Source organism: Equus quagga, chromosome 15, assembly GCF_021613505.1.
Source record: "Equus quagga isolate Etosha38 chromosome 15, UCLA_HA_Equagga_1.0, whole genome shotgun sequence".
Classification (NCBI taxonomy): Eukaryota; Metazoa; Chordata; class Mammalia; order Perissodactyla; family Equidae; genus Equus; species Equus quagga.
The window spans coordinates 80,720,263-80,733,072 of NC_060281.1; the positions used below are offsets into that span (position 1 = coordinate 80,720,263).

The following is a 12,810-nucleotide window of genomic DNA, read 5'->3' on the forward strand; positions in this document are numbered from 1 at the left end:
TGAATCCTGAAAACAGAGCCACATCTTTTCAAATCCCCATTAAAAAGTCACAAAACTCACCAAAATGATCATAGATTATATCACAAAGAAAATCTCACTAAAGTCCAAAAAAGTAGAAATCATAGACATCGTTCTCTGAATATAATGCAATAAAACTAGAAATAACAAAACACTAAAGCTCCTACTATCTGTGTGGATAGGCGGAACTCAAATGAGCCTTAGGTCAAAGAAAAAAATCAAAGGCAAAATCATAAAATATCTAGAAAATAATGACGATGAAAAATAATACGTATTAGAAGTTATAGGATACAGCTAAAGCAGTGCTCAGAGAATTCACCACCTTAATTTTGCTTTTTTCTCTTTTTATCAGTATAAAGATTTAAGCCTCTGACTCAAGGAATTAAAAAAAAAGTAAACAAGAGGAAGATTTTAATAAAGATTAAAGCATAAATGAATGAATTAGAAATCAGACAAGGGTAACTGCTAATAAATCCTAAAGATAGATCTTTGGGAAAGGGGATAGACTCATTAGCTAAATAACCTAATCAAGAAAAATGGGGGAAGGGGAACACAAAATATACAATATAAGGAATAAAGGTGCAATACTCACTTAAAAGAATTTAAATTATTTTGTGCAACTTCATGCAAATAAATTTGAAAACCTAGGTAAAATGGACACTTTTCTAGAGAAACATAATTTGCCAAACTCATTCAAGAAGCAGAACAATTAAAACATCAATTATTACAGAAGAAAATCTAAGAGCTACCCCCCCCCCCAAATAAATGCCCTAACCCAGCCTGTGTCATGGAGGATCAACTAATCTTCAAAGAACAGATAATCCATTTCTACTTGCACTGTTACAAAGCATGGAGAAAAAAGGAAACCCTCCATTGTCTTTATGATGCAAGTGTAACACCGATCGCAAAACCCAACAAAAATTCTTCCAAAGAAAGAAAACTAAAGACTAATCTCACCAATGAAATTGAGGCAAAACTCCTAAATAAAATAGCAAATCCAATCCTGCAGTATATTAGAATGAAATATTCATCATGACCAAGTGGGATTCAACCAGGAATGCAAGGATGGTTCAACATTAAGAAATTTATATCATTATTCATATTAAGAGGTCAAAGGAAAAAACCATATGGTCACAGACACTAAAAAGTCATTTGGTAAAGTTCAACTTCCATTCTTGATATTTAAAGTCATTAATAAAACCAGAATAGATGGGCACTTATTTAACAGTTTGATTTCTGTTTAATTTCAGTTTAATTTTAAAATATCTGCCCTCTAAACCAGCATTTTGTGCCGTGGAGAAATCCTAGAAGCTTCACATTAAAGTCAGGGACAAAAGCAAGAATGTCTATTATCACCACTATTATTTTTCATTGTTTCAGGGATAGTAGCCAACACTATTAAATAAGACAAAGAAATTAAAGTTTAAAACTTCCAAAGTAGGAAGTAAAATTATTTGCAAATGATATGATAATATAATTGGAAAACCTAAGAGACTAAATTGAAAAACCATTACAAACAATAAAAGATTTCAGTAAGGTGGCAGGAGTTAATAGCCTTTATATAAACAACCTGCATTTATGGAAGAAAAGACTAGCCAGAAAAGGTTAACTATCCAGAAGTAAACTTTAAAAAGGTGCCAGATCTAAATGAAGCAAATATTAACACCTTCCAGAGGTAGACAAAAGAAAGTCTGAACAAAGAGAAAGTTTACATATCAGGTGCTCAGAGGGAAAGACATCATCATAAAAAAAGTCATTTCTTCCTAAATTTTAAGTTTCATGCAATCTCAGTAAAAACAGAAACAGCATTTTTGTTCTTACCCAGATAAGTTGATTCTATAGTTCAGACAGAAAAACAGAACAGCCAAGGAAATTCTGCGTGGGAGAATGACGAATGACAAGGAACAAGGACCATCAAAGATTAAGATGTGTTATACACATGCTACAACACGGAGGGACCTTGAAAACATGATGCTAAGTGAAAGAAGCCAGTCACAAAGGCCATGTACTGAAGGATTCCCTTCTTATGAAAGTCCAGAATACAGGAATCCATAGGGAAGGAAGCGGGGGAGTGGTGGTTATCGGAGCGACTGCTAATGGGTAAGGGGTCTCTTCTTGAGGTAATAAAAATGCTCTAAAATTGTGGTGATGGTTGCAAAATTCTGTAAATATACTAAAAACCATGGAATTGTATACTTGAAATGGGTGGACTGTGCAGGATGTGAATTATATCTCAATAAAGCTGCTAAAAACTTTTTAAATGCATTATAACTCTACAATTAAAACAGTATTGCAAGGGCCAGCCCAGTGGCACAGCGGTTAAGTTTGCATGTTCCGCTTCTCAGCGGCCCAGGGTTCTCCGGTTCAGATCCCAAGAGCAGACATGGCACCGCTTGGCACACCATGCTGTGGTAGGCGTCCCACATATAAAGTAGAGGAAGATGGGCACCGATGTTAGCTCAGGGCTAATCTTCCTCAAGGAAAAAAAAAACAAACAGTATTGCACTGATACTTGAATACACTTGGATCATACCCCACATTTCATACCAGATAAATCACAGAACAATCAGAGAGCATATATTTTAAAAACTAAACCATAAAAGAACTAGAAGAAACCTTAGGGGAGCTTTTTCATTTGTTTGTTTGTTTTTTAAATAATCTCGGTATGACGAAGGGCATTCTAAGTATGATATAAAATCCAAAGGCCATCAAAGGAAATACTGACAAATTTCACAAAGAAAATTACTCCGTGGCAGAATCAAAGGCAAAAGACAAATTGGGGAAAACATCTGGAATTCATAAGACAGACAGAGGTCTACTTCCATCATATACAAAGAGCTCCTACAAATCAATGAGGACAAGAACAACCCAACTGGAAAAACAGACCAAGGAGATGACTAGATAAGTCAGTCAGACCACATCTATCAAAATTACCAATGAACATAGTTTTGACCTAGTATTTCCATTTCTAGAAATTTATCTTATAGTTTTAGTCACACCTTTGGGACACATACACAGTTGTTTCTTGCTGCATTGCTTGTAATGCCCGGGCCAGGTATGGTTCTGCTTAGAGCTGGTCAAATAAATTATGGATCATCCCTGCTACGGAAAACTATATGGCAAAAGAATGAGGACGTTCTTTAGATGCTGACATCCAGGATGTATGACTAAGTGAAAAGTGAGGTGCAGGACAGTGTGTGCACACATATTTGCTGGGATGTGCATAAAACACCTGGAAGGACACACAGGAAGCTGACAACATGGCTGCCTCTGATAGGAGACCAGGCTGGGCAACTTGTCCCGTGGGGAGAGGGAGAGGGAGTCTCTTGTCGGTATGTCCCTCTATTCCTTCTGAATACTGGATCACATGAATGTATTACCAGGTCTAAAGCTAAATACGTATGGAAAAAGGAGAAAAGCAACAGTTAAGCAGAATGATAAATGGCAAGTGATCCTGTGCTATAGGACAGAGGCGATAGGGAGGGGTGGGGACTGTGGTGAACTGGAGATGGATATCTCCTTTAAAGACGCAATAGTTCTAACCAACAGCTGCAGTACGAGAACACGTGCCTATGCTACCAGATCCTCTGATTTTTTTTCAAGAGACACTGGAAATCCAGAGTTTTATACAAATCTCCATGTTTTTAAATGTTTCCAAGTACTTCAGTTTTTTTTTTTTTTTTTTGAGGAAGATTAGCCCTGAGCTAACATCTACCGCCAATCCTCCTCTTTTTGCTGAGGAAGACTGGTCCTGAGCTAAAATCTGTGCCCATCTTCCTCAACTTTATATGTGTGATGCCTACCACAGCATGGCTTTTGCCATGCGGTGCTGCACATTTCCTCACCCGGGATCCAAACCGGTGAACCCCGGGCCACCGAAGTGGAACGTGTGCACTTAACTGCTACACCACTGGGCCGGCCTCACTTCAGATTTTTTTAACACTCCATGGTAACTAAAAATAATCAGAGGATTTGGGATCCCTGTACTAAATGGTCAAAGAGGACAGATGCTTGGAGGTCACCAAGTCCACCTCCCTAATTTGACACATTGAAAAAGCAAGGTCCAGAGAGGGAAAGGACATGCCTGAGATCACACAGCACATCAGGACCGGAGCTGGGATCCCACTGAGGACCATTTGCTTCCGTGTTACCCTGCTCTCTGCTAACGCGGGAAAATGGTGGTGAGCGAGACAGATATGGCGCATAGTGGGGACCCTGGTGCTGGGAGTGGCCAGAGAAGGCTGCTGGGAAGAAGCCCAGGCCCAGTGGGAGTCGGCCAGACAAAGGGAGTGGGTGCCAGAGTGGGGGAGAGATGCCAGGGAGGCAGCACAGCACAGGCAATGGCCTAGAAGGACACGGAGAGTTCAAGACAGGGTCATGGTGGGTGGACATGCTGGAGGATGGATGGCATTCGCTGCCTGGGAACTGCCCTGCAAAGGCCCGAGGTGGGAAAAACGTGGTGTGTCCAGGAACAGAGAAAAGGCCCCATGGATACAGAGTGGACAGAGTGGGGGCGGGGCCTGGGGAAGTGCGGAAGGTGTCACGCAGGGCGAGGGTGCCCACTCACACTTGCGCAGCTCCAGGCTCTTGCTCGGGCAGACCAGGTGTTGGCCCGGCGGGTTCTGGGTCCGCTGCAGACAGGCCAGCATGGCTGAGCTGGGGGTCCGCGGTGGGGCACGCTCTGCGGCAGGGTCCCTGCGAGGGAAATGAGGTGCTGGTCACACGGGGCTGTTCCAGGCCCGCCTCCCGCTTCCCAGCTGCGAGTCGCCGCCAGCAGCTTCCCTCCCCACTACCCCGCCAAACACCGGGGACATTCAGAGCCCACACCCTTCTCCCCTACTTGACAGAGAGGAGGTTGAGGCCCAGAGACATCAAGAGGCTCATCCGTGGCCTCACCGGAAAGAAAAGAATCGGGGTCTCTCGAGTGGTGGCCTTCCCCTATGACAGGGCCAGAACTGTGCAGTCAGACGTGCCCCGGCCCTGCTCAGTGTGCGGGTCACCTCCTTCTGGGAGCTTCCCTGACGTCCCCAGCCTGCTCAGATCCTCACCCACCCGTGTTCCCTCAGCAGGCTGTCCTTCCAGTGGCGGTGGCCTCCAGCTCTCCCATAACCCTCTGTGAATAGCTCTGCAGCCCCCCTTCCACTTCGAGCTCATCCAGGGCAAAGACCTCATCTGGTCACCTCTGGAAACGATGCAGAGGCTGCCTGGAACTGCCAGGAGGGAAATGGGTGTTCCAGTTTATTTTAGTGCTGGTCTGACCCTGGCCTGGGGCATTGTCACAGCACCCTTGGAGGAGAGATGTCCAGGATGGCACCCTGGGAGAATGACGGCTGCTCTGCCTCTGACCCATGGTGAGCCTGATCCTGGCATCTCAGACTGAGCCCTGAGTCCAAGCCCCAAGGGCCACCGGGCTCCCTGAACGAGCTCCCTACCCCAAACAGAAAGGGCAGGGCCACCCAGGGCAGCCCTGCCCTCCCAGGCTGGGCAGAGTTCTCCCACAGTGGCAGCTCAGGTGTGGCTCCTGACAGGTCCTTATTTGCTCACTCAGTCAGAGCCCAGGGTTTATGTGGCCATGTGCATTTTCATCTTCAGAAAACACGCTTTCCCAGGACGCAGAGCCCCTGTGGGCCGGATGACACAGGCCAGCCCTGGAGGACCCTGGGGAGAGGGAGCCATTCCCTGCCAGGCCCCTCCCTTCCTCTTCCCGGTAAGGAGAGGGCGGCCCAGGTGGGAGTTCAACTCTGGACACCCTCGATGTCCACCCAGCCCGGGCGCGCCATCCCCACCCCCTCCTGATCCCACCCCACCCCCAGTCCGGGGCCTGAGCAGCCAGGCGGGGCCAACTCCATCCTCCTGCTGGTTTAGAGACAGAAGGAGCAGACAGAGGAGGGGGCTGTTTTTAAGGGGAAGAAAGGGAAGTTATTTAATACTAAACAGGTGTCTGGAGCCCTAAATTCTGCCGCTTCCCTCTAATAATGAAGTATTCATGAGGAAAAGCCTTTTTTCACTACTTTCTTAAGATACTAATTTCACAACAAGCTCCTTGTTACGGCGCAATTATTCCAATCTTGTCTTTCCCGAGCCGGCTGCAGCCTCCGTCTGTCCTGGCCTCTCGGTAAATGAGAGACAATCGCGTAACCACCTTTCATTATGCCCTATTTTACTCTCAGCAAAGGTACCCTGAAAGAAATGATTTACTCTGAAAGGGACTTTTATTCAGTTTCAAAACCAATTTTCTCCTATTACCGTCTCAAAAGAATAAGAGAGTAGGGGCTGGGTGGGGGGGGGGGCCCTACCCCTCCACCCCCAATCGCCAGCCTTAACCAGCCATGCAATAAAAGCTGCAGTATCCACTTCCTGGCATTGATTTCTGGTAATTTTAAAATATGCCATTACAATCAGGCAGAAATTATACAGTTTAAAAAGGGAATGAAGTGGGTCTTATTGCAGAGATGGAAGCCCGTGACTGCGGAACAAGGCGCTGTTCACCAGGGACAGGGATGCGAGCAGGCGGCCAGAGCAGGGCTTGCTGGCACTCTTTAGGACACACCCGCACACCCGGGCACGCTCTGCCCCTCTCGGACACCTGGTCCACACACGCGCGTCCACGCTCACCCCGTACGTCTTGCTGCAGGTGGGCACACCGCAGTCACAACTTTGTCCACACCGTGTGACACACCCTTCCATGCCCTCTGGACCCCTCTCGGCCACACGAAGGCAGTGCACGGGCATGCACAGTCGTGTGCACACCTGCAAGGTCAGAGGGCTGCAGCCACCCCGGCAGCCGGGCCTCTCCCCCAGCCAGCCCAGGGCAGCGTCCACCTCCCACGGTTCTGACGCAGGGGTTGGGGGGAGAGGGGTGAGCTGGGGAAGGCCAGCCAGCTGCAGGGCCCAAGCCTCTCCCTCCACATGGGGAAACCCAAGCCAGATGGAAGCAGCACCCTGCTCAGGGCCACTCAGCAGGCAGGGGCGGGGTGAGCCTGCCCCTCACCACTGGGCGACACTGCTGCCCACAAGCCGGGACAGCACTGGGCCAGGAAGGAGGCAGGCCAGCGAAGTCATTCACCGAGGAGACCTGGGCTGGAAGCCTGGAACCTCCCTAGGCCCAGTGCCCGTCACGTGACCCCAGAGGAACTACTGGCCCTCTCTGGCCTTGTAAAAGCAGCTCCATGTTCAGGCTGGACTCAGGCCTTGGGAGGTCCTCCCCACCTGTGGTCTTTCACCTGTGCCGGGGCCCAGAAGCCCAGGCTCTCTCCAGGCCCCCATGACCCCCAGGGCCCATACATCCTAGCATGCTTTGCAGCTGAGGAGGGCAGGCTGGGAGCTGCAGAGGTTATTGGGTGAGGGGTGGGCTGCCTATTCTGGGGCCTCCCTGGACCCCGTCTACTGCTCGCCCAGCCAGGCTCCGGTTTTCAGAGTGCTTTGACGGCGGACACGCAGGCAGTTCTGGGAGCCAAGAGAGGTCCCCTGCCCCAGCTCCGGAGGCCACAGAGGACTCCCTGGAGGAGAGAGTGTCCCTGTGAAGGCCTCAACTCAGCTTTTCCGGTGAAGCTGGCTGGATGGTTTCATCCCTCGTTTCTGGAGGACCAGCAGGCAGGGTCCTGCAGCCTGACAGACTATCTTCACTGGAGACGAGGGATCTCTCTCTCTGCACCCCTAATCCCTCCAACTCACTGCCTATCCTCCCAGGAACCCTGTGCCCTGCCGCTGGGACAGGTGGGGGTCCGGGGTGGGGTCGGGGCAGGAGCCAGCCCAGCATGAGTATGAATGGACCACCACCTCCGGTTTCTGTGTCATTCCGTTATCCACAAACACGACCAAGTGAGACCCTCTCCTTGGCCTAAAAACTCTCCGGCCTCAGAACAGAGCCCAACACTCTTTGCCTGGCCCTCACGGCCCCTTTGACCTGCCCCTCTCATCTCCCCTGGCCCTCCCTCCAGCCTGGCTGCCTCACACCTCCAAACCTTTACCTGTGCTGGGCCCTGAGCCATTTTAACTCCCACTCTGGCTCAGCTGTCCCCTCCTCCGGGCATCCCCTGTCACAGCCCTCATCACACAGACTTGTAATTGCCAATTTTCATGTCTGTCTCTCTCCAGTGGACTGTGAGTTTCTCAGGGGCAAAGACCATGTCTTATTTGTCTTTCTCTCCCCAGTGCCTGGCAAAGAGTAATCGTTTAATAAATAGGTGTTGAATGAATGGCTGAATTGGTTATTGTTAGATGAAGTGACTGAGGCCCAGAGAAGCCAAGCGTCCTGCCCAAGGTCACACAGCAAGCTGGAGACAGCACTGAAGCAGGTGCCTAAAACAGTCATGATCTTCCCATGACCCCACCCTGCCTCGTCTCTGCTTGGCATCATCCCGTCTGTAGAAAGCCAGCCCCTCATTATTTCCCTGGCCAGGGACCGTCCTGAGAGCCCTGCTCATTCTGAAACTCTATCTGCAAATCAGGCTGTTTATAAGCCCAAGGTCTTTTGTGACTTTAATAATAAAAAAAAAAGGGGGGCGGAGGGGGAAATGTCGCAAGCCTCAATGATTAGAATGCTTTGGCACCGTCCCTGACATGGGGGCTGATAAGACGCGTTATCTCGGAGGCACCGCTAGGAAAGGTCCCTTCACAGATACCGCCCCCAGCTGTCGATATGCCCTTTCATAGCTGAGGATTTAGATAAAGGAAATGTGACAGGGGAGGGGAAAAAAGGGAAGGAACTTTTCAAGTCCGAGGAAGAATTGAGTCTGTGCTGCTCGTCTTGGCAGAACAATGCGTGGGAGCAGGATGTCTAAAGGCTGTCTTTATTTTTATTAAAAGAATGGGGAATTGGGGCCTTTGGCCCTGCCTGCCTTTTGTCATCTCTCCCTGCCTATCTGGCTGTAGGGGGCATTGGGGAGCCCCCCCTAGGCCAGTGGGAGGGGGGAGCTCAGAAATAGCAATGCACACCTCAGCGCTAATAATAGCATGTGCATTTACTGATCGCTCCCTCTGTGCCACACCCCACGTGCGCCCTGTCCATTATGCCCACTGCAGCCTCCTAGCAGCCTCTGCGGTAGGTTCTGCTTTTAGCCCCATTTCACAGGTTGGGAAATGGCCACAGAGAGGGGAAGTAATCTGCACAAGGTCACACAGCTTTTAGGTGGCAGAGCCCGAGAGTGTCAACCCCAGCCAGGGCCCCCACCCCTAGCTCCATCGTGGCGGGGGCCATCAGCCCCCAGCTACCCATCGGCTGGGCAGGAGGAGCAGAAGTGAAGGCCTGCTTCTCTCCAGTGCCCAAGTCTACTTTGATTCTATTCTGGGAGGGGCTGGGATCACAGAGAGGGAGGGGAGAGGAGGGGAAGGAGGAGGAGGGGTTCCCAGGAGGCCACTTATTCATCCCATAAACATTCACAGAGGACAACGCATGAAGCCTGCGTCGGGCGGAACAATCCTGAGATGAATAACGCCCGGGCCCTGGCTCTTCCAGGGACCTGCTTTGAGAGGGCCGTCATCCACCCCCCATTCATTCATTCACTCACTCAGGCCTTCATTCAGGCAGGCAGGCAGCAAACACTGCCTGAGCATCCTTTGGGGGCCAGCCCCGGACCACGTGCTGGAGTCCAGAAACCAGTAAGAACGTCCTGCCCAAAGGGAGCATCTGAGACCGTCTGCCCACTCCCAAATCCAGCCCCTTAAAAAGGGACTTTCCCAGCTTCTCCCTCCAGGCTCCAATATCTCCCTGAAGCGGCAGGTGGGCGGAACTTTCCTGCGAGTATCCTGTAGGTCAGCAGCCTGCCCCCTGTCAGGGCAGAATGTGAGGACATACCTGGGCTCCACAGCAGGGCGACACTGTGACCCCGTGAAGGCCATGAGCTGTGCCACTTCCAGCCCCTGTCCTTCCCTCCCCCCTGGAGCGGCAGCTCTGGCCTCTGCGGCTCCAGTCAAGGCCGAAGACTGGCTCTGGTTTGGACGGGAAGGTCACGCCGGGCCCTTCCTGGCATCCAATGGGACTAGGAGTTCAGAGGGGAGGGCTGGTCCTGGCGGCCTCAGGGTGGCACCTTCCAGGCAGGGCCAAGCACCAGGTTCTGAGTGGCTGAGTGACCTTGAGAAAGTCACAGCCCCTCTCTGAGTCTCAGTTTCCCTCTGTGAATCCATGGGGAGTGGCCCACCGATCGCAGGAGGGCCTTCCCGCTTGGACATGAGGGGATGTTTTGATTTGGTCTCCTCTACCCTGTCCTGGCCATAGAGCCTGCCCCCCAAATGCAGGGAAGAATTTGAAGTGGTGGCGGGAGGCTCAGGGCCTGGGGTGGGGAATGAGCACTGGACTGGGAACCTGGGAGAGCTGGAGTCAGATCCCAGCTGTGTGGCCCTGAGTGGACCACTTCTCTGTATTGGTCCCCACCACCTTGAGCTGGGCTACCAGGAAGCCTCAGAAAGCTCAGTCCCCCCTAAACAGCGAGGGGCAGGATTTGCCTGCCCTTGGCAGGACAGAAGGGTGCAGGACAGAAGGGTGGAAGGATCCTTGCCCAGGAGTGCCACGGGGAATCTGGGTGCACAGCCATCCCCCACAGCAGAAGGATACACTATCTCTCTCTATGCCACTCCTGTCTTTATCCCTGTCCCTTACTCCGTTCACCCCCCTGTCCTGGTGTCTCCTTTCTCCTTTCCTGCTGTCTCCTTTCTCACTCTCTTCCTGACCCCACTCTCCCCTACCCACCCCCCATGCTCTCTTCAAGGCAGCCAGAATAGAAGCCCACCCCCATCCTCCTCCAGCTGCTCCCTCCCCCATCCCTGTTCTGAGCCCGAGGCCTTCCAGGGGACCCTGTTAATAATTAAATGTTAATCTAAAAAGCAATTTGAGCTGCGGCTAGGCAGATCTGGTTAGAGATTACATTAGCATGGAGGAGGCGAGGGTAATTTTCTTTAACCCCTCTCCTGATCTCTCAAGCCTGGGAATCTTCCAGTCACACTGGCACTGCTGATTAAACTGGCACAGGGCTTGGCTGTGGATAAGGGGCCTGTGAAAAGTGATTATTTCCCACAGCATTTGGGCCTCAGCACCAGAAGGGGATTTTCACTTTCTTTTTTTAAGGGCGGGGGAGGCACTGCCCCCTCCAACAGGAGGCCTCATCTACTGCCAGGATTAGTGCTGCAGCCCTCTCCACTTGGAGGCCAGAGGTCTCTCTGAAATGCAGATCTGGCCACAGAGCATACCTGACTGCCTCTGTTCCCAGGACAGAGAGGCACCCCTCCATTCAGTCCTCGCACGCTGTTCCTAGCACCTTCCCTGGGCCCAACCCTGGGTGGGGCACCAGAGACAGATGCTGGTAGTTCTGGGCTGCAGGGGAGACCAAAAAGTGAACCGACAATCACGAATTATGGCTGGCAGGAGGCAGGGTCCCGAGGCGGGCATCCCTCAGGACGTGCCTCTCACCACCACACGGAGGGCCTTTACCAGTGCACTCCCTTCTGCTTGTATGCCCTTCCCACATCTCTCCCCCTTGAAATTCTACTCGGCTTTCAACTGAAGCCCAGGTTCCTCAAGGGCTCCTCAGAGACATACAAGGTGCTTCATAAATGTTTGATGACTAATTGGATGAATGGAGATCCCCATGTGGCTCTCCGTGACCTCTCCTTCCATGGTTCACCATGCTATGACCAGTGCCTGTGCATAGTAGGCCCTCAGGAAGCTGTCTCCTGAAGGAAGGATGGGCGAGAGGCTGGCCCAGGGAGTCGGGGCAAGGCGGGACTCAGGGAGCGTCCAACTGGGATACAGGGCTGCCGACCGGGGGTGGGCGGCCGTCCCGGGGCCCTTCAGCACCACGGCCAGCTCCCAGCACAGGCGCCCTGGCGAAAGGGGCGGGGCCGAGCCCCAACGTAGTGACGTCAGTCGCCATGGGAACCAACCTTGACGTTACCGCCCTGGACAAATTAAGCACCTACTGTGTGACAGGTCCTGCGCTAGATGCTGAGGCAGTGACAGACCCTGAGGGGGGTGGGCGTGTCAGAAGGGCAATTACAAGGCAGGGTGACAAGTGGTAGCCTAGCCTGGAGGTATCAAGACGAAAGGGCAGCCCTGCTGCCTTTTAAGGAGGGTGACAGTATTATATCCTGGGCTTTGGAGCCAGATGCCTTAGCTTTGTCCCTTAACTCTGTGGCCTTGGGCAAATCCCACCATCTCTCTGAGTCTCAGTTTCCTCGTCTGAAAAAGGGCTTAATTCCTTACCACAAATTAGTACAAATAAAGCAGTAGGGCCATAGTGGTAACTCCTAAGGGGTAGGCGTTATTAGTAGTGTTTACGATGATTATCAACAGGTGTGTAGGAAATAGCCAAGCAAAGGCAGCAGGGGGAGGGGGCGCCCAGCAGAGGACCGCACAGGCAAGCGTGTGGAGAGAACTGGAAAGAAACTGGTGAGTGTGGAGAACTTGAAGCAGCTCCAAGTTGCTGGAAAGGAACCCTCTTGGTGAGTAATCGAGAGCACCCCATCTGTGCGAGGCCAGGCAGGGTCACCAGGACATAGGGGACAGGGGAGGGACCCCCAACCTCAAGGCGGGAAGATCCGCTTCCTGTGGACCAGTGATGGTTCGGGGAAGGGAGAGGCTAAGAAAAGGTGCTGGGTGGATGGCTGGCTCATATGAAGGCTGGAAAGAGCCCCCTTCAGTGATGGGGTGAGGGGGCATCGTTACCACTGGCAACAGACCTGGCCGGCCCTCTCTCAGAGCCAAGACCCGCCAGCGGCAGTACTTAGGGGCTGAGACGTGGCATCCAGCACATGGTCGCTACTACATGAAGCAGCCCTTGCCCAGACCTCCTCAGGGGC

General features: G+C 51.5%; 1 protein-coding gene across 5 annotated transcripts in view; it reads right to left on the reverse strand.

Moving 5' to 3' along the window:
• Positions 1-12,810, reverse strand: part of FAM222A (family with sequence similarity 222 member A) — a 55,338-nt gene that overhangs the window by 20,373 nt on the left and 22,155 nt on the right. For 2 of the 5 annotated variants that reach the window (XM_046640482.1, XM_046640483.1), the window contains exon 2: positions 4,586-4,713. In XM_046640482.1, coding sequence (XP_046496438.1) covers positions 4,586-4,667 — 82 coding nt within the window. In that variant the 5' untranslated portion in view covers positions 4,668-4,713. Of the gene's footprint in view, positions 1-4,585; positions 4,714-9,527; positions 9,632-9,814; positions 9,946-11,202; positions 11,259-12,810 lie in introns of those variants that run through there. The other 3 variants (XM_046640481.1, XM_046640480.1, XM_046640484.1) reach the window with 3 other exon arrangements.